This window comes from Buteo buteo, chromosome Z, assembly GCF_964188355.1.
Source record: "Buteo buteo chromosome Z, bButBut1.hap1.1, whole genome shotgun sequence".
In the NCBI taxonomy this organism is placed as follows: Eukaryota; Metazoa; Chordata; class Aves; order Accipitriformes; family Accipitridae; genus Buteo; species Buteo buteo.
This window is the reverse complement of record NC_134204.1, coordinates 23,602,065-23,623,723: the sequence shown is the minus strand read 5'-3', so window position 1 is coordinate 23,623,723 and position 21,659 is coordinate 23,602,065. Positions and strand designations below refer to the sequence as shown.

At 35.2% G+C, this 21,659-nt stretch overlaps 1 protein-coding gene across 7 annotated transcripts in view; it reads right to left on the bottom strand.

Annotated features, from left to right (window-relative positions):
* The window catches only part of CWC27 (CWC27 spliceosome associated cyclophilin), a 119,264-nt gene that overhangs the window by 83,543 nt on the left and 14,062 nt on the right, over positions 1-21,659 (bottom strand). For all 7 annotated transcript variants that reach the window (XR_012649009.1, XR_012649010.1, XR_012649012.1 and 4 more), the window contains exons 9-10: positions 21,185-21,218; positions 17,099-17,274 (exon numbers count right to left, since the gene is read on the bottom strand). Coding sequence is in view for 2 of the 7 variants with exons in the window: in XM_075020752.1 (XP_074876853.1) it covers positions 17,099-17,274; positions 21,185-21,218 (210 nt within the window). In the remaining 5 variants the exon portion in view is untranslated. The remainder of the gene's footprint in view (positions 1-17,098; positions 17,275-21,184; positions 21,219-21,659) is intronic.

Sequence of the window (21,659 nt, the reverse complement as noted above, 5' to 3'; positions counted from 1 at the left end):
GAAGACCGAAAAGGGCAAAGATCGCTTTAATGAGACATAAAACCAGACACAAACTCTAACAATAATCAGTTCTTTCCCAGGCCAGGTCTGTCATCACTCACTTGTGTTCCAAGCACACAAACTTGGTGCAAAGACAGCTATCTTCATCATTAACAACTAAGGTCCAGCACAATCTACCAGTGTAACTCAGCATCAGATATATTGGACCAAGGATGGCTCCTGATGAGACATTTGCATATCTTGGTACTATATTCCCCAGTATCCTGGGAGGGCTTCTCATGGGTTCTGTTTTGTTGGTTCTTCCCCCCCGCCCCCCCCCGCTGGTAAAGATATAAATCTCACTTTGGCTTTATTCCAATAAAGCCTCCCATTCTGGAGGGTTATGAGCACTGTGCAAAAATATCCAGTAAGTTTCTAGAAGTTGGGTTGGGTGCAATCTAGATGCTGCAGAAACAGACTCAATAATCCATGCTGACCCCACACACCACCATATGGTTCAAAATGGGCAACTCCATCACTCTAAGAACATGTGCAAGAATATACAAGCTGTCTCCACATGTCACTTGATAGGCTAGGCAGGACTTACTAACTTTGATTCCACATTGCAGTAACATTATTTATACAACTTTAAAACTGAGTTCTCTTTGCAGACAGTTAAGCCACATTTCTGTAACACTGCACAAATCCACTAAAACACACTAAAAATCCACTACCTTCTCACCTACTCTTGCAGCAATACTTCTTTCTTTTGCCATGTCCCTTAGCTAGAAATGGGCAAACAATAATGCAGCATGGCAGCATGCTACATTATTCTCTTCTGCCCTCTTTAATGACCCCCACCAATCCAATGTCTCAAAGCAGTTCCCCTAATTTATTGGAAAGGGAAGAGGCAGTGCCACTAATTGTCTCAGGTCTGAGACACGAGAGAACTAGAAAACATACCACAGGGAAAGAAGCTAAGAGACAAATGAAAACTCACAGGCTAGAGCCAGGTCCATGAAATTGTGTATTTTGTACCACGGTTCCTACTGCAATTAATAGTATTATCTGTTTTACCAGAGTTCTTCCCTCATGGTGAGGTGCTCTAATATCCTAATATACCCGAGAGTAACAAGATTGGATAGCCATCCTGTAGCATTAGTCCAGCTCTTTAACACCTTCTTGGTAATAAAGGCAGTCACTACAAAATGCCATCCTCTATAGAAGATGGCAATACCCAGTCTAGTTATTAGTAAAAGTAACTTGGGACAAAGGCCATTTTATCATGGTATTCTCCAGCAAAACAAGAAGAAACTACATGAATTCACCAAATCAATTTTCTGTCTGGTGTTCATTCATAGAGAGACCTATTTTCAACTTTTAACATACTAGAACACAAAAGAAACATTACTTTCTAATAACAATTTCATTTAAAAAGATGCTCTAAACATATGATATTTGGCCTTGATAGTTTGATTTTACCTGCATCTTTAATTTTATATTCAAGGTCCAGAGAAATACAAAGAATAAACAGCTGTACAGAGAAAAGGGTGAAACGGGTTATTTGTAATTTGCTGCCAAATGCATGAATAAAAAATGGTACCAAACAAGAATTTTTTTTTTTTCTTAACTTGGCCTCAGATGTTATTTTAACAAGGTAGAAATACTTTTAAATGTGAAAGTAATCATTAAATAAATATTGTCCATTTTTTTATGACACTAGACACAGCTAAAGTTATACAGACATGCATCTTTGAGCACATACAGAAAAAACCCTACATTTCTGATTTTTTTTTAATATTAGGGATTAAAGCCTAAAAAATGGAAAACGAGTAACAACTTGGAAAAAAAAGATTCAATAGCTCTTTCTATTCTCTGAGAAAGCCAGATATGATGTCTGAAGATGCTATATTTTTCTGTCTTCTTGAGTTACTCCAAAATAGAATGAACAGCTACTAAAAATTAAGCAGTACAAAAAAGCAACAGGGCCATGCAATGTGCATCCAAGTGTTTTTTAAAAGATGCATAGAGACATTTCTGAGCCATGGGGAACGCTGGTTGTGAATACAGGGGGGAAATTCTAGAGAAGTAGAGGGAGAAAAAGCGGGGGAAATGGTAATGTTACATCACTATTTATAAAGAGAAAATATAACTGAGATAACTATAAGCCTGACATTGATAAACTGTTCTGGAGCAAAAATTACAGAACTACTAACTTAAAACCATGAAAAATAAACCTTTATTTCTTCTACTTGCAGACATAAAGAAAAGAGAGACTTGTCAAACTACCTTGTGTGAAGGAAGAAAACATAATTTCTGACCAAGTTTACACATGACAAAGACTGGAGAAACAGTAAAATGCCACAAAAGGAAGGTTCATGCTCAATCTGCTTAATTTATCAAACAAAGTTCAAGGGTGATTTGGTCACAATTTGTAAATGAAGACGAATGTGCTAAGAGAAGGCTAGCAGACGAATAAAAAGGGTCTAATGGCTCCAACATAAGCCAAAAGGCAGACCGAAAAGAAGTAACTTTTTTATTTATTGAATAAGAAAGGCACTTACTAAAGAAAATTTTACTGGGGTATCTTTCAACATAAATCTCTACATTAAAATGGGATTTTTTTCCACCAAAAGATAACAGTCAGATAAAAGAATTTAAGAGAGTCTTGTGTGCTCTATTAGGTAAAACATGGGATTAAATGATCAGAGCTGTCTTTTCTGCCTTATCCTCTCGACGTCCAGGCTTTTTGGATGTTTTCCATTTTCATTAGATAAACAGCTTCTGCTCTTTAGAAGCAGATATACCCTTATAAGGACTCAAGTTGGGTTTTCTTTATTCCTGCTGACAAATTCTACTCAGAATCTTGATTAATACATCTTAGATCTTTTTGCAGAAATAATCAATGCAAGTGCTTGTGATGGTAATTTTCATGAAACACATTTCTCATAAAACATCTAAAACTCAAAACCAATTAATTTTTTTGACATAGCTTTGCCTTAATTATGTGCAAAGATTCTGATCAAAAAAGGGAGTATTTCAGTCTGTACATATTCTTGACTCTTCACCAATGAAAAGTCTGCCTAGCAATGAATCTCAAAAGTTCACTCCTCAAAACATAATTCCTAAAATTTATTGTAATACTTATTACCATGTTTAGTCAGTTTTACTGAATTCAGACTCAGTGAACTAGTAAGACTATTAATTACAGAAGTCATGACACTTACAGCAAAAGGTTGGATGATCTAGCTTGTTAGTGCCATGTTTTACTCCCTTGTTCCCAAACGCCTGTATCCTCAAAGACAAAAATCTCAGCTGCAAGAAGTTACCCAACTTACCACTCATTTCAAGCAAGTAATCTCACAGAAAGAAAATGGAGAGGAAAAGAAAACAAATTCCAAATTCCATACTAAAATGTAGCAGTAAAGATACATTCACACACACACACACAAATCTTAAAATTGTTGATACTTTACTATGAAACTATTTTGCATAAATATCTATGATGAATATAGATTACACTCACAAGCACACAGAGCACTGAAGTGTGTTTATGAGCGTGTAATTCCTACATGTGAAAATATCACTTTGCAAGACTATAGCAGAATGTTAGTCATACTTACTACCCTATCAACATTCTCAGTAAGGCTGCCTTTCAGTACAATATAGGCATGTTTTCAAAAGGAGGTTAATAATTTTTGCCGTCTCTTTGGCCATAAACTCCATGTACAGTGCTGTATGTTGAGATCTAATACTATTTACAATAGTGTCATTCAATATACAATTCAGGAGATCAGCACAAAGAGGCAGAAACCAATACAAATCATCACTGGCTGCATGGCTATGTTAAAAACACAGTTGATCAACTAACAACAAAAAAAATTAAGTTACACATGCTTTGCGAGTAAAATGCTTCACTGATTAAGTGAAGTATGTGTAATCTTAATTGGGACAGTTATGATTAAGTACATGTAATCTTAACTGGGACAATATGCAACTAGAGAGTTGTCATTTATATCCAAAATAAATTTGAAACTGTGAAGGTTAACAAATAACGGTAAAATTATTAAATCTGAAGGACATTATTTATAGTATTACTATTTTTTAGTTACCTATATAAAGGTTTAAATTGTTCACGTGGAAAGCAAAAAACCCCACCATTTCACGTAACGATATTCAGCCTTTACAAAAAAACCCAATGCAAAAAAAAAACCCAAACAAAACTGAGTAACTTCAATTTCTTTGAGAGATTCTGCAGAGCAGCACATAAATATTTAATGATAAGTTTGTGAAAATCCATCAACCAGTAATAAAATATCAATAAAACACAGACTGAAATTGCAACTACTACCATTTACAACAAAAATTAGGCCATTTATGGGAGAAACGGAACACACACATTGCTTTAACTTCCATAGAATCTGCTATATAATTTCAACTTAAAACACAACTATAGCCTTCTCATTCTGGGAATTCACAATTGTGAGGAAACAGTATTATCATGCGAGAAATCAGAAAGAACAACTAAAAGACTTCTGCAAGACTGGATTTGTAAAGTTCACTGCAGAACTTAGTCCAGGAATGCTAACGTATAAATATGGTCCACAATGATGCATTCAGCATCAATGTTAAAGATTGACAGTGTTAAAGATTAAGACCAAAAGAACAGCGCAATGCTCAGGGTTTGGTTTGTTCCTTCCCTGCCACCCTCTACCCCCCCCCCCCCCCGCCACAGAAATATTAAACATAGCAAATATATTTCTAAGAGTAAAAACGCATCTTTTACAAAGCATCTGCTCAGAAAAGTGAGGGTAAATATAGTATATTCTGGTTTGCAGTTCTAGAAAACACCACTGCTTTTTTGCTTTTAAATATAAATATCAAGCTGCCTGTTAAGCTAGAAGAATAAATGCCTTCAATGGAATTCTGAATTTGATTGCTAGAAACAGTGTTATGAAGAAACATTTAATCTGAAATAGCATTCCTGAAATCACATCTGTAAGATTCATACAATATCCACCAGAAGTATGTAGGCAGCAATGCAGCTGAAAATCTATAATATAAATGTATCTGTGAAAAACCATGAAAATGCCTCCTTAAAATAAAGGAAGCAGACTAAACTCAACCACCATCATTAGCTAATGAAGTTCCTCTCAAATTATTTCCTTTACCATTTTCAAAGAAAACAGATTTAAACATGAGCATACCAGTAAAAAAAATTCTTCAAAATTTCTTCAAATATTCTATGCCCACATTCAGAAGAAATATGAGAAAAATATAAAACTAAGAAGCTAAATTATCTATATATGAACATATTCATCAAAATTGAACACATTTTTATAGAGAAAATCAAATTATTCTTGTACTTAAGGACAGACAACATTTAACTTAAAAATTTCAAAGTTATTTTTAAAAGCTGATGTATTACAAATGAAATAACCACCATTTTACTATGCAAAAATCTTTTAATCGGAATGAATATTTTGCAGTGAATTTAATTTAATAACAAACTGCTGGCAGCAATTCCCCCCCCCCCCCCAAATAATGTAAACTGCTATGAAGAACAGCTAGCAAAGAAAACTGAAAATGAAAAATTGACAAAGGAAATGGGAATGTAAGTGATTTTCAATAGGCCCAACTGTTAATACAAAGTGACAGTGGAATAAAAACAGAGTAGAAGCCTAACAACAGTAGCAAAAAGACTAAAAATTTGTTGATTAAAATTCAGCTAGTGGCAAAGAATCAGAAAATGATATTGCTGTACATATACAGCAGTAAAGAAAATGTCCTTCTGGAAAAGGTCCTGTACAGTGGCTTGCTTTGGAAAGGTTGCTTATATACCTGTGGAAAAAGTACACAGGAAAGGGGAAGAGTGCTTTCAGGAAAAAAAAAAACCCAAAACAAAAACAACCCTAAACAACAAAGACAAAAGATGCAAAAGAAAAAGTTAATTGTCCTGCACTGCACAGCTTTCAGACAAAGACAGCTGAGTTCCCCCGTCAACCAAAGTGGAATTAAAAAGAAACCTTGAATACCACTGTTGATTTAGATAGGAATTTACATTAAGCTCATCACTAAGATAACACTAATGCTGATGATGCTTTCACTAGAAATTGAATATTTCAGGCTGAAGAGAAAAAGGGCTTAGAAAGACAACAATTTGTTAAGATTCTTCCCCCAAAATATGATGGAAAGTCTATTATCCCACTTGACAGCAAAGATGATAGGTGGACTTGCAGACAACCCAGCGAAGCCCTGTACTCAGAACATTACCAGCATGTTAAGTGTTATAAAACAGGATGGAGAACAACATGAAATATGTTTTTTTATCTAAGACAGTGCAGTAGCTACAATCTTGGAGGTAAAAAAAATGTAGTAAACAATTTAGCAGCAGTTATCTTTACCATCTGAAAGATTTCCAAATCAAATCTGCTCAGCTCACAAAGTTTGTAATTTATTTTGTTTTGTTATTACCAAACTATTACCAAACTTTGTTATTACCAACTACTCCTATTAACTACTAACCATCAAAAACTTAACAACTTTTTAGGCAAGAATTCAACTTCACTTTTTTTTATTCATGGAACATTATTAATTATAAAGATTCCACAACCAGAATCTGATAACCAACATCACTTGTTCTACACTATATTAAAAATACCTATTACCTATTTGGCTCTGTAGTAAGGAGTGGAAAATAATAAAAATATTGAATTATACCACAAATTGACTGTCTAGAGACAAACAGCAGATGTAATGAATAAAGAAAATACTGAACAGACTGTAGTCATCCTTCACTGCAGTACCACTTTAAGATGTACTGCTTGTATTTACAAAGAATGTGTTCTATAATAGAAACAAAAACCTCAAAATGTCTCTTCCCATGCTACTCAACTCTGCTGAAACAAAGAAAGGGAAATGGAGCATGAACATTTAGCAATTAAAAAGTACATAGTTATACCACTGTTAAATCCGTCTTGTTATGGTACCACAAAAAAAAAAAAAAAAAAAAAAATCACATGTGCAGCTAGCTAAACAACTGAGAACACTCCAGCCCTTTGAAATGGTATCTTACCCACAATATAGCACTAACAATTCGCTGTATAATAAGGATTACACATTCTCACCTTCCATCATGCTAACTGCATTTTCACGGGTCATCTACATATCCTTTTTTCCAGGTGACTAGACAAATGCACACACAAACTTCACCTAAAAATAAACTGACTCTTGCCAAGTAGCAGCAGGATGAAATATACCACAGTAACAATCCTGTCTTTGTCCCAGGCTAACACTATACCTATTAACACTCTTTGATGCTTAGCCAAGAAAAATCTCAGTGCTGGGATTCTGAGTTTCGTGCCCAAACAATCTGGGTTTGTGTTTAATATAGTATAGTCTGCTTTTCAGTTACTGCCAATCATTAACCCTACACAGAGTATGTCTGATTATTTTTTCTTTACAATGAATGTTATTAAGGTAAAGAATACAGAAAAATCTATATTATTTTGAAAAGAATAAATGAATCATGCAATCCTTAGCACTAAGTAAATGGTCGTCTTTAGAAAAATAAAGCATTTCTAAAACCAATTCTGAAGTAATCTTTCTTTCCTGTATGTCAGCTATATATGTCTGAAATATTGAATTTCTTGAACAAAATACAAAAATGCAAATGAAAAGCAACACACTAGCTTCTTAAATGTATGGATAACTTAAGGATTCACTTTTACCAGAGGAAAATATCATTGTTTTAATTTTCTGAGATAATTAAAAAGAGAACCTCATCAGTAAAAAATAACTGATCAACAGTTTTAAAGAACAGATAAAATTTAGAACATTACACTTAGCTAAATCAAATATTATTGCTTTCCTTAAATGAAATTAGACCGAGTGATCCCTCATGCACTGAGGAAAAGTATGTAAAACAAAGAAAATATCAATTAAGTGTACTTTAAAAGCATTAGTACTATGATATTACTTGAGAAGACGAAAAAAATCCCAATAACCAAAAGAGTTGATAAAATATACAAGGATTAAAACAAAAGTATCATTCAAGGTTCTAGTCCCAGCAAGATGCCATCTCCATTTCTCTCTAAGATTGATGTCTGTATCTTTTATGCAGTGTGCTGTGGGCAGATGGTCATGCACACTTTCCACAGCACTAAAACTCGCTTAAAAGTCTCATCTTTGACAGCTTACTTCTGGCTCTGGCTTTGTAGCTGACTTTTTAAAATTTGATTTACTGGGATTGTATAAGGGATCTATTTTACAAGGAATTCCATTAGCAACTGTAATACTCTAATTGCAGAAAAAATCACAAAAAAGTGGCCAAGGGGACAGGAAAGGAAGGCGATAATCTCTTGAGACAGCCTTATGAAAAAATAAAAAGTTACTTAACCCCAAGGGTAAGGACTTTTCCTGTCATTTTAGCCAAAATATTCCTTCTCCTTTATCCTTCATACCATACAATGATTGTCAAATTCCAGACCAAAGGAATTTCAGTGGTTCTCAGGCTTATTTCTATGAACCTTTACTTACATTAATAGTTTCACTGGAATCATTGAGTCATGTAAACATTTGCAGAAGTGAGCAATTTCCATATGACTGTGCATAAATGGCAATTTATAAATTAGCACTTTGGTTTCAAATTCATATTGAATTTATACACCATGGTAAGTCACTCAAAGCATACAAAACACACAAAAATTAATGTGGAAGCCTATCAAAACAAACATCTGACGTGTAGGTAGGTATGACTGTAAGATATTATATGACCTGTGGGTGAGTTGGTGTATGCTATCATTACAAAGTTAGGATATCAATACCAAAACAAAAGATTCAGAAATGATTTCCCTTCTTTCAGACACTCTTGCTTACACCAACACCATTCACACTGTTTTTTGATATCTAGACAATGAATTCCCACCAATATGTGTCTGTGCTTTTTCTCAACACCACAGGTGAAAAAAAAATAATAATTCCCTTTTCTATCAGGGAGCTCCAGCCCACACACATCTGCTTACCATAGCTGTGGCAATAAAGCACAACAGACATGTTCTCTCAGGGAACACAGACTTAAAATTATTTAGGATTCAAGAGAGTTCTACCTGCAAACCACAGGAGGCATGCGTAAATCAGAACCAGTACAATGCATTTTCAGTGTCAGCTAGGTATTATGCTGTATAATAATATTTCATAGACCATTATTTTGTCTACTTAATTTCTGACATAATCTCTAAATTCTCCAAAGGTAGTGCCCCACTTAAAGCATGTCACAACTCACAGTTTGAGCTGAGTTTGGCGTATTTGTGGCAAGGATTGTATGTAGAAGCACCAGCACTTAGAGAGTAAAACCAGGAAAATGTGTTGATCATGACATGTGGCAGCAGCTTTCTGTATTCTTATGCTGTAAAGTCAATTCATAATTAATGGAATAACTTAATCCCTCCGTCACAGCTAATACTCCAAAATCTTTACCTCTTTTTTCAGGCTGAGTCTTGTCCAGATTCCCACAAAGTGCTCCTCTAGTGAAAGAATACTGTCCTCACATACACTGAAAATACTTAGGTAGTTACTACCTGCATAATATAGAAATTCTTTCTCTTACATCCTTGCCCGGTCTTTGCAGCCAAGTTCACATGCTTGAATTAATACCTTCTCAAGAAATCATATGATGAACAAGCAAAATTGTCTAATTCAGCTAGTGTTCATGATGTACTGTATCTAAGGCAAATGACTAACCTAATGAAATTCTGCTTGGACGCAGGTCGATCAAGATACAGGAAAACAGGAAGACTGAAATACTGCCATACTGCTCTGTATGTATATCAGCAGATTTCATATTCCTAGTACTTTCCATCAGAGAGGTACTGCTTCTCCAAAGAGCTTTTCAAATGACATTTCAAGCTAAGAGTGAAAGAGCAGAAATAGAAATCCAAATCCATTAACTACTGAAAAACAACCAGTAGAATATTTAGAACAGTCGTAAGTATGTTCAGTGTAACAAAAGCCACTAAAGGTTAGGATTTAAGAGAACTTTTTGCTATTCTGCACTGAAACAGGAAACTAGTAGGAAAGATTTGCTGCTTACACGCTCCCTTAAAATTCAGCATTATACGATCTTTTGCACTTTTCCAGAAATATTGGTTAGAATTTTATGGATTATGAAATAGGTGCTGCATCCTACTTGAGAAAAGTGGTGGGGCAGTTTTGAAGAGCAAAATAACTTCCTGGGAAGTATTCCAAACAATAATTTCAGACCTTTCCGTCAGCATATTATGGGACAAAACTGCATAAAAGGAGGTGAGATTACAGAAGATAACACATAAATTCTTTGACCTCTATATGCAAAAATTTCAGTATATAGGATTCTTCCATAACACTTTTCAGTCTCTTGCAAGTCACAAGAGCTATGAGGTCAAGAATGTATAGGTGGCCTCTCAGTATCTAGCTTCCACTCTAATATTATATATTAAAATATTTTATATATTAGACTATATTTGAATATACAACATATAGTACTCTAACAGATGGAGCCCTGGGAATGCTGATGGTAAACTCTAGCTAAGTACCCAATAAAATTTCCAAAATGTTATGGTGATTACACTACCCCTAAAAATCAGAACTCAGAGGGCAGGGTGATGAATGCTAGAGACTACTCAGTGGAAGTTTTATGTTTAATGTAGTTTTGCAAAGTACAGCATAGAATATCTTAATACAAGGAAGCACTGAAGAAAAAATTAGTATTCAGAAGGAAAATTGGGGGTTTTTTGGTCATAAAATACTTTCTCCCCCTGCCACAAGAAAAGACTACAGATCTCTAGTTACCATCCTATTGAAATACAGGCTATATAGAACACAATGAAGTCAAACAAAAAGTGTTGTAACTCTATAGCTGCCTTTTTATAGCAGCGTATTACACAGATAGATATCTAACTTTGTTGTGTGTTATATAATCATCATTACACACTCTGCTTTCAAATCAAGACAATGTACTTCGAATATACTCCTGTATCTAGCAAAGTAGAGATAGAAAAAAGTCTAATTTCATGTCACTACTCACTTAGCAATTGCTCTATTTCAGTACATGATTAAATAGCTACTTTTGCATAAAATTGGAATTTCTCAGTTTAATCTACTAAATTGTTTAAAATAGGTTTGGACATACTACAGTGGAGCACAAAATGGCCCACTTCAAGGAAGTTAAAATGAAACAACATAAGCTGGTTTGCTGGTTTATAACTATCAATGGTTCCTAGTTTTAAAAGAATACCCATACAAATGGAACATAATCACAGAGTGAACATGTCTTTTTTTAAGTACAGAATGAATAATTTTGAATAAAATAAAAGTATTTACAATTAAGCTTCCACTGTTGGATGAAACACAAGCATTAATCTTAACACGTGTAAATATGTAAGAATTCAAAAGTTCTAAGAAAATTAAATTCAAAATGTAGGCAGCAGAGTAACAAAGATCTCAAGGTACCATAGTATGAAAAAAAACAAGAGCAGGAAAGACTGCAAATGTTAAGGCAATCTCATGCAATAATCTTTGTAGCAGTATAGTATATCTAGTGATAGATTTCAATCTCTGTTTGGTTCCACTTGACAGTTTGTTTGTGGTTGGTTTTGTGTTCTTTTTCTTTTATTCTTTTAACACCTAACAGATGTTTTCCATTATTTAAAACCTGGCACTTTATGGACTTCAGCAAAGACTTGTGGATCCAAAGTTAAGAGGTCACGATAAAAGGGCAATAGTTTTGTCTCTATTATAATGAGCTGCAGCTAAAGCAGTTAGTTTCATTACATATCCAAAAATGAAAACTAATCAGTTTACTTGTGTTCATCTCAACAGTTGAATGAATTTTACACAAATTTCATTGGCAACGTCTCTTTTTTAAAAAAATCTGGTACTGGCTTACATATACACAAAAAAGTATTTCAATCAAGCTAGAATCCAATGAAACTTTTCCACGGAAAAAGCATACTAGTCAAAACCAAAAAGGTTTCAGAATTGCGTATCAATTCTGACATAATGCTGTCAGAGAGTTTCTTAGAATTCAACATGAGTTCCTGACTGGTTGCTAACTTGGCTAATTCTAGAGTCAACGCAAATGACCCCTCTTATTATATGAAATCAGAGAAAATCTTGCTTCCTAGTACTTTCAAATAAGGAAGTCCTTAAAAAAAAAATCAGCGACACAAAACAAGCTAAAAGAACATCTTCATTAAGTAAGAGTTAGGCTACAAAGTTACTGCTTAACATAGTTGCCAATGAGACATTAACTACTGACAGGGAATACATCTCTTCACTTCAGGGAACTCAGTACTAAATCCACTACTAGTGAATCACACAGACTGCGACAGTAGCAAATTCTCCTGCCAGGATTGCTGGGTAACTTGGGCTTGCTAAATAAAACAAAAGCCAAGGACAACTAATTGCCAAAATTTAGGAAGTAAAAACCAGAATAAGTGTACAAAATGGGAAACTAGTTCTTGGAGAGTGATGACTGAAAACAATCTGGAAAGCCCTAGCAAGATAAGCAATCTCAATGGAATATTGGTAAGAAGAGTTGATGTGGACACTGTGTGAATGAACAGGGAGGTGGCAGTAAGAAAAAAAGTTGCTCTCTGTATATAGCACTAGTAAGGCTAGCAAGAGATTACTGATCAAAGTTCTTCAAGGAATGCTGCAAAATTGGAGAAGGAACAAAAAAAGCCATAAAGTGATTTGAGGACTGGAAAAAATGTTTTAGTGTGAAACACTGAAAGAACTCAATGGGTACAGTTTATCAAAAAGATGAAAAGGACTCAATTAGAATTTAAGTAGTTGAAGTAAGAGAAAGTACAGCATACTGCAGCGTGCTGCAGACCAAAGTGGGGCTAACTGGATCATCCCTATGATGACTGCTTTTCTTGAAAATGGGTGCAACATCTCCAACATCCTCCAGTGAGAGGATTTCCACAGTGTTTCAAAGATTACAGACAGCAGCCTTGCAATGACATCAGCCACCTTGCAATGAAGATATATTATAGACAGCAAACTTACGAGACATCACTCAGCCCCCTTGAATGCATTCCACAGATGCACAGAAATGTAACTGTTAGAAATAACAAAGAAGTTACAGATTTTCAACAATTACAAGAATGACAAGCATTCTTCCACTGTAGAATGATGAGAGTCTCCAAAATTATTTTTCTTTCTTTTTATTATAATGCCTGCACTATAAGCACAAGGTAACAAGTGAACAGTAAATGCATTCAGAACAAAATATTCTACCATATATTATTATTAATTTATGAAAAAAAAATATCCAATTCTTCATTTACAACAGTTGCAGATTTACAAAGAGAAAAAGAAGTTTTGATTTAAAGGTCTTTTAAAAGACTCCCATGAGATCACACATAAAATTACCTTTGGCTGTTCTACATCACAGCACTCTGACAGCACTTTAGGAAAGCAATCTTGCATGCTCAGTGCGTCAATGTTTATTCAGATGCTAAGAAAATGTTATGGCATCTTAACTATATGCAATTTTTACTGCATGGTCTGAAATGGACTTAGCATGAACTTGAGCATGTCTGCCTAGCATTATCAGCTATTTTTATTACCATTGTGCCTAAATGACAAAATGACAGTGTGGATGCAACTCCTTTGACAAAGTGCAGATATCTGTCAGTAAACTAGTTATTCCATCTTGCCTTCTAACAAATGAAGAAAAAGAAGTCAGAGGAATTACACCTTAAAAAGTGTTATAGACTCCTGCTTTGAGGATGAAGCAAGTAATTTCTTATATATATACACACACAGTAGATGTCTAAAGCTTCATGAGATGATTTATTTAACCCATGATAAGCAACATGCATGTAAGAAAAACTAGGAATGCAAAGGAGTGGCAATATAGTCACTATTAATTACAACAGTAGTAACTACTACTATTACTATTCATCTCCTTATGGTAGTCAGCGATGGCTTATAAACCAAAATAAATGTGATTACTTAGTGATCAACTGCAATTCATAGGATTATGAGGAGAAAAATATACAACAGAAAATACAACCATAGAGTTAAATTCAAGTGATGCTAACTACTCAAAAGAAAAGTCAGCTTTTCCTCCTCAGTAGTTTAGCTATTCTAGACACCTATTTCATATTTCTATCTAATAGCCCATTATATGGACACAACTGAAATTGTTGACTGTACAGTCAACTGTACGCTACTCGCACACTGCCAGTCTTGCAACCAAGAAGCAGTGAAGATTTTTAAAAGCTGGTAACCAGTAACATGTAGCACCCGAGCTCCATCTACAGGGAGAAAATAAATGTAAAAACAGTACTTTCAATTACCAAACTAGGACTGTTTACTCTGAAGCCTTCAGATGATCACCTCAAACCACTGCCATTTTACAAACTCGATGTAATGCTGATAGATTTGATTACTATTGCAATGATGGCAAACACTTCTTCTATCTGTATACACTCCTTCATGTAAACAGCTGTTCTATACTTTGAAGTTTAGGTTTAAACCTTCTAATAAAAAACAACAGACTTGTGGAATATCTCTAACTACTTACCAGAATGAGTGGGAAATTCTTTTTCCCAAGGTTTCCTGTCTAATACACAATTGGAAAGTGTCTTGAATTATTTTTTAAAACATACACAAAAGGTTCAAATGCATACTGAAATGACTAAAATTAACTTCAGTATTTCAGCACTCCAAGTATGTTTGCATTTAGAAGTGGTATCGGATCTGAGTACCATGAATTTGAAAAGATGTCTATTGTTTCCATATTGTTTCTCTGAAATGGTTGTGCAAACTTCTGACTTCACAAATGGATTGGTATTAAAAGAAACAGGACTGATACAAATGAACAGATTTCTAGAAAAAGTTATTCATGTTAAAAGACAGTACTCTGAAAAAATACTTCTAGAAGTTCAATTATTCTATTAGCACATTTAAGTATCTGATGAGATTAACAATTCTGATCAAAATCAAATGTTTCTTGGCCCTCTGATATGTTAGTAGACATTACCCTTCAAGCTATGTATGGTGGATCCAACTTTTTGTTTGGTATTTGCACCTCCCACATCTCTGTCTGCTCTGATCCACACACACTTCGACTCCAGTGGGTGATGAAGTCACATGAGAATATTATCAATCTTCTCCAGTACACTTACAAAAAAAATCATTATTCCAGACAATGAAACTTGATGATGTTTATCTTACTATCTCATCAGACCTCAAAGTTACTAACCTTATTTATAACAAACAATACCCATGCCCTTGATTTTCATGCCAGATGATGCCAGGCAATTATTTGTAAAACAGTAAGTCTAGAAATCGATGTTACTTGGACTAAGCAGTGTCTCCCAAGGCTAAGGCTCCCAACTGCTAAAAATGCATCCGATAAAACCCTCTTTTGAGTTAAGATAACCTATTTGGCAGTAAGACGACTGCTACTGCCCTGAAAGAGTGCAATAACCACAAACACAGCACATTGACCATCCATATGGAGAGCCAGCAGCTTATAGGATGCCTACACAAATGTCTCTCAAAATGTGATAAAATGTCATGCAAGCTTGGGCATAGACTGTCTCTTTCCCAAGGCTATGGTCTAGCTTTCTGTTCCCTTAATGCTACCTTAAGCAAATTTCTTTCTAGCAGCCATCCCTGTAAAACCCAGCCGACAGTTAAACAGATTGGTAGACAGGTTGTGGACAGATACGTAGGTAGTAAGTACATACAGAATCCAACATCTTTTGCTATTCTAAAGATGTTATTTGGCTGCCATGTACTTGAAAGTACGTTTTCAGAAAAACCTTTTCTTGGCGAACTTTTAAATTTCTGAATCATTGCCTCTGCTGCCCGATACATTGATCTAACACTGTATTTGTCCAATCTCCATTATCAAGAACAGTTCATTGACCCCGAGAAGCTTATACTTATTCTGTATTGGGGAATATTATGGGTAATACTGCAAACATTAGTAGGGTGTGGGATTAATCAATCACTGATGGCAGAGTACTGAAAACCAGGCACTACTTCTTTCTGCAGTCAGGAAATCGCTTCAGTAGAATGTTTCTGCAAGATTTGACAGATGAAATACAAAATCTAAATTACTTTTTTGATGCTTCCTCCTCCTACCCCCCTGTAAGTTTCACTGAATAAGTAGATTTTCATATTGAACTATAAAACTGTGAAGACTTCATTGTTCAGTAACTTCTGGAGCCCATGTTTATTGAAATACTGGACAATAATTCCTAGTAAGTTTGCCATCAGGTCCACTACACATCACTTGCATACATGACAAATGTTTTTATGCAATATAAATGTCATCAGGCAGAAATTCCCAAGCCAGCTCTGGAAGAAAGACTGCCAAGACACAAGGTTACTCACAAATGAGTAACAAATTAACTCATTGAAAATTCAGCACTAATCAGTACAGATGTTCACAAAGGCTGGCACAACTATATTACATGACTGAAACCTATGTTTTATGTCTGTAAAGCGCTGAATACTGCTACAGAAACATAATAATTTGTCTAGAGCTAGTTTAATAATTTGAATACAGTGTTACGCTACTAAATACAGACATATTCCAACTCTCTGAGGTATCAATTGCAGTGTTGAAAAACTGGTACACTACAAGAATGACTACGCTGTTAAACCAGACTTTAATGGATGACTAGGAAGCCTTTACTTCCTGTAATTCTCAGTGTTGGATGACCACCATGTGTTATCACAGACAAAGAAGCTACAAAACTCAATCTTACAACTGTGTAGAAAGACAAAGTAAAGCATGATAAATACATATAAATACTCTTCAATTATAACTCACAGGGAAAAATAAAACTCCCATACAAGGTATCAATAACTGCTCAACATAACAAAATGTAACTTAACTGGCTCAAACTGCAAAATGAAACTAAGAAATGAGAAACCAATAGGCAATTTCATCTTCCACAGTTGGAGGCAGGCAGGGGGGGAATAATTTTAATGTAATACTAACCTAGCAATGTAGTAACTGCAAAACTGGAATTGAGCAGAAAACCTAACTATAAACAAGCTGAAGGAAATTAAAAGAAAAAAAAAAAAGAAAAAAAGGCACAATACTTACCTGCGACTAGTTGTTTTCTTTCCTGTCTTAGTTTCTTCCTCTTGAAGTTGCTGTTTAGCATTTTCATTTGTATCATTTTTCAACTTCTTGGCAATGCGTTCTTTTATTTGAAATCTCTCATTGCTAGCAGCTTCACCTTCTACACTATCAGCGTCTTCATCATGTTCTTCTTCCTCCTTTATTGATTTAAAATGATAAAACTTCTCCTTTAGCTTTTTTTTTTTTACTACAGAATGTTGAATATGGAAAGGTTTTCTTACAAAGATAAACCCTTACAAAAAAAAAAAAAAAGAAAAATACTTCATTTCAAAGCAAACTTTTCAAACAAATATCTCCTTATTTGCTACAGAGGGAACAAAAAATTAGAAATATGATAATTTTTGTACGACTTAAAAATCTAACAGTCTATTCTAGATTGTAAACCCTTACAGGTCTGCAGAAGACCTCATAGCAATGTGGTATTAGTCTGGTCACTGTTCATGAATCCAAAATTTCATCAAGGCAATACATTAAACATTTCCTTCTTTTTCCACTAAAAGAAAAACAAAACTTATTTAAAACTTCCTGCCACAGGGCTGTACCACAGTCATGATGAGATGGAAGAGGTTTGCTCATCAGTCCCCATGACAGAATTTAGAAATACCACATCAATCAGAAGAGGCTGTGAAAACCTGTGGAATCAATCATCCCAACTTGCTACAGTGGTAGTATGTTTCCAGGCCTAGCAGAGGAAGCCAAAAGGGGATAAACCATCTTGGTTCAGAGACGTTTGGAGGGAGAAGTCATTCCTCTCAGTAATGAAGAAGCCTGACTAGACCAAGGGATCTAAGGTTGACTACCTCCTCCTGTGAAGAAGGAAGCCTGCATGAAACTTAATGGAAGGATGCCAGCTCAAAGACTATATGGCACATCTTTTTTTATTTATTTTGCAGTGATGTTAAGTAGCTAAAGATAAAGCATAAGATGCTACATGATTGTAATTTTAACCACACAGAGAGGAAGGAGAGACTTAGAAATGGTATTCCAGAGGACTGTACTGTATCCAGAAGACTGCCAGGATGTCAGCACTTGGAGAGGAACATTCTAAAGACAATATACATGTCCTGGCTGTGACTGACAGGTAAGAGGAAGAGGAGCATGAAGACTATGTCCATAAACATGGAGGGGGAGAGGGGAGAAAAATAAAAGCAGCAAGAAGCACAATTCTGGGAACAGAAAAGAAAAATCAAGAGCTGGATTTCAGATGTTGTATTTGATTCACTGTTTAGGAATCTTGAGACTACCCTGCCTAGATTTTAGATTTACACAAGAGAAGACCAGTCAGAAATAAAAAACAAAATCTGTGAATATTCAGCACTGTAAAATAGCTGAGTATTTTGTCAATGAAATAACAGAAAGGTTGTTGTGCAGGTTTTGTCTGTTCTTTTTAAATAGGGGATAGAGAGAAGTGGAACAGTATCAGCATTTCACTTAATTTCCCAGAAAGTTATGTGACCAAGATAATTAAACTTTCTGAAGGATTTGCTTACTTGATAAATTGTCAGGGAGATGGGATGACAACTGACCTCGATGGCAGGGGGCAGAATCCAGAAAAGGAACGTGACAGGGCTGTGCTCAAGGTGTTTAACAGTCAAGGATAAAGACAGACTCCTGGTGGAGATTTGGCTAGGGCTTAGGTAAGAGCATTCCACTCAAACACAGAGAGGTGGATAGGAGAATTTCTAGAATAAAAATGGACAACTCTAGATAAATCACAATTGCTTAGTAAGCTAATTAAAAATTACAGAAATCTGAGTAATAGGAGGGGGGTTCCATGGATGGTATTTTAAAATGGGAGTGAAAAAATGGTTCAACTTGTCCAACTCAGCTGAATCCTCTACTTCCCAAACCTTCCATTCCCTTCACTCTGCACAAGATTTCACCAGTTTTCTTCTAGAAAAACACTGACAAAATAGGATATAACCTTCCTCCTCAACCTCCTCCCTCCTGCAACTCTACTCTTTTCTCCTGCCCAGTCTTCTCCTTCAGTCCCTCCTGTTTCATTAACACCATCTGACCTCGTATCTTTTAAACTCTTGTTTTTCGAAAGTCTCATTACCAATTAAAAGATTTAACACATTTCCACCCAGAGCAGGCTACATGACAACTCAGGAGGGAAGCAGATGCTCAGTTGGATGATGGTGTTCCCCTAGTGACACAGAAATGCAAAAATGCCTGCCTGGAAGCTGTACTAGTTTTTGTTGTTAGCTGGGTGGAATTGCCCTATTCTTCTCTTTGCTCTGGAAATAAAAATGTAATGAAAAATTTTGTGTCAGAATGACTAATGGCTACTGTATGTAATACGATTTAGCCATCTGAGAAGATTATTGAATTGGGTGGTGGATATCAAGGTTTATCTATCCATAGTACTACACGAAACTGTTCAGTAACTAACTGAAAAATAGGGAGAGAAAAACAAGTTATGCAGAAAGGGGAAATGGAGAAATGTCACTGGTGGGAAAAAAATTTTCAGTCTTGTGAACATATTTCATATAATGTTTTCATTAATGACTTAGGCACAAAAAGGCGTTTAACAAATAGCGATGAGGTATTGTTAATAGAAAGGATGACTCTCAAAGCATGAAATCTATGACCTTGAGAACTGCAGTAAGAGAAACAAGATGATATTTAATAGCATGAACAGCAACATTAGACACTCAGGGAATAATAACAAGAATTTCTCTTACACGCTAGGGACTTGTTATTTGGGGGAGGTAGGGAGATTTAGAAGAATTACTTGCTCATAGGATGGCTATAAAACTACTGACGTGTTGCAGCCATGTAAATGCGAAAGTGATCCTGTGATGTGTTAACTGAAATAAATCCAAGAGAGATGATAAAATACTAGTACCACTTTACAAGGCCCAGGTAACTTCCTGAAATGCTAGATTCTAGGTGTGATCTTTCCATGAAATGAAATCTAAGGAGACCACCTGAAGGAGGAAAAAAAGCCCTCCGATTTCCTACTTCATTATATTATTATAACAGCATTCATATTAACTAGGCTGAAAAATAAAAATACCTAACATGTCCCTGTTCTATAGTCCTTGAATCCAGTTCACTTAACAACGGGTTATTTGAACATCTGAAGAATTATTAATTAAATACCATTCTCAGAACCTTTTTAACACTTAAATGCTTCTGCACAGCATGAATTACAAAGGAGAATAGTCCAAGAACAGGAAATTATACTATGCTTTGTGGAAAAAACAACAAGAAACAGGGCGGAAGCAGAATTTTCTTTTTTTAAGCACAGGAATGGCATAGATTGTGTCTTTCCTTCACTTCCACAGTGCATCAACTAACCATGCAGTACCTGTGCATGGTAGATAGGTATGGAAAATAGTACTTCTCAGGATTCACTTTGAGGAGTGGGAGATTACATTCCTAGTTAAATATTACATCCTTGTCTCAACAGCAACTCAGAGGGGTACCCCCATGACCTATGGCTGGAGGCAAAGACTTACTTCAGCTAGCATCCTTACTCTGAACCATGTATGACAATCTCCTTGTAATTAAAATAGCATACATGTTTGGTTGAATTATTGCTTGGTTATTTGGATTTTCTGTCATTCATAGGTGTCAGTCTTCATCAATACAATTTAACTGATAAATGTTCACTGGAATTTTGTTTCCTTGAATAAATCTTTCCAACAGGACTCTCAATCATATACAGATTTCCCCTCAGACATTGGAGTTATACCATTATTTATGACAAACTTAAATTTTTAGTGGCAATTTCCAGGCTTTTATTAATGGTTTGTCACTCTGTGGTACATAACCTCCCATATACCTAATCTACTGACCAAAATATCTGGTAAGCAGTTTTTATAAAATGCAGTAGGTAGTATGCAGCAGTAATTCCACCCTACTGTGAATGTTCACAATGGCCAAACCTTAGAGCTCTGAAAGGGCATCCAGCCTTTTTCTGGAAATCTGACTTGAGCTAGTTTTCAAAAACCTCTAATGTAGCATTTGCTCCCCTAAGAAAATCTGATTCATACACAGTAAAAACCAGAGACTTATTTGTAAAAAAAAGTTACTTACCTCACTCAAATCCCTTTCTTCACTTGCTGCTTCACTAAAAGAAGAAAAATAATCATAACTACTTTGAAGTACCAGAAGACATTTAAAATACTGTTTAAAAACCCTAGGTCTTAAATAAAAAAAATTTCTTTGGTTAGCTACTTGAAATTTTAGTCAACCTAGTCATTTATATCATATTCACATTCATCTTAAAAGTATCAATTAATAGTATTTTCTATCATTTGACTGTCATAATCCTTTCTAATTAGAAATGTTTAAAAACACAGGATAAAACCACAGACTTTCATACAATAGATAAATTCTAACCATATCTTCAACTATCCAGACAAAACACTAATGTATTGTGGTGGTGCACCTCCTTCCCTCTCTGGGCCCATCTATGAATTCAGGGAGTCTCGCTAGGCCTTAGCATAAGTGTAATGAGTTGGGCAGTTAAGCATCCCTTGAACGTACCAGGAACTCCTGCAGGGAGCTG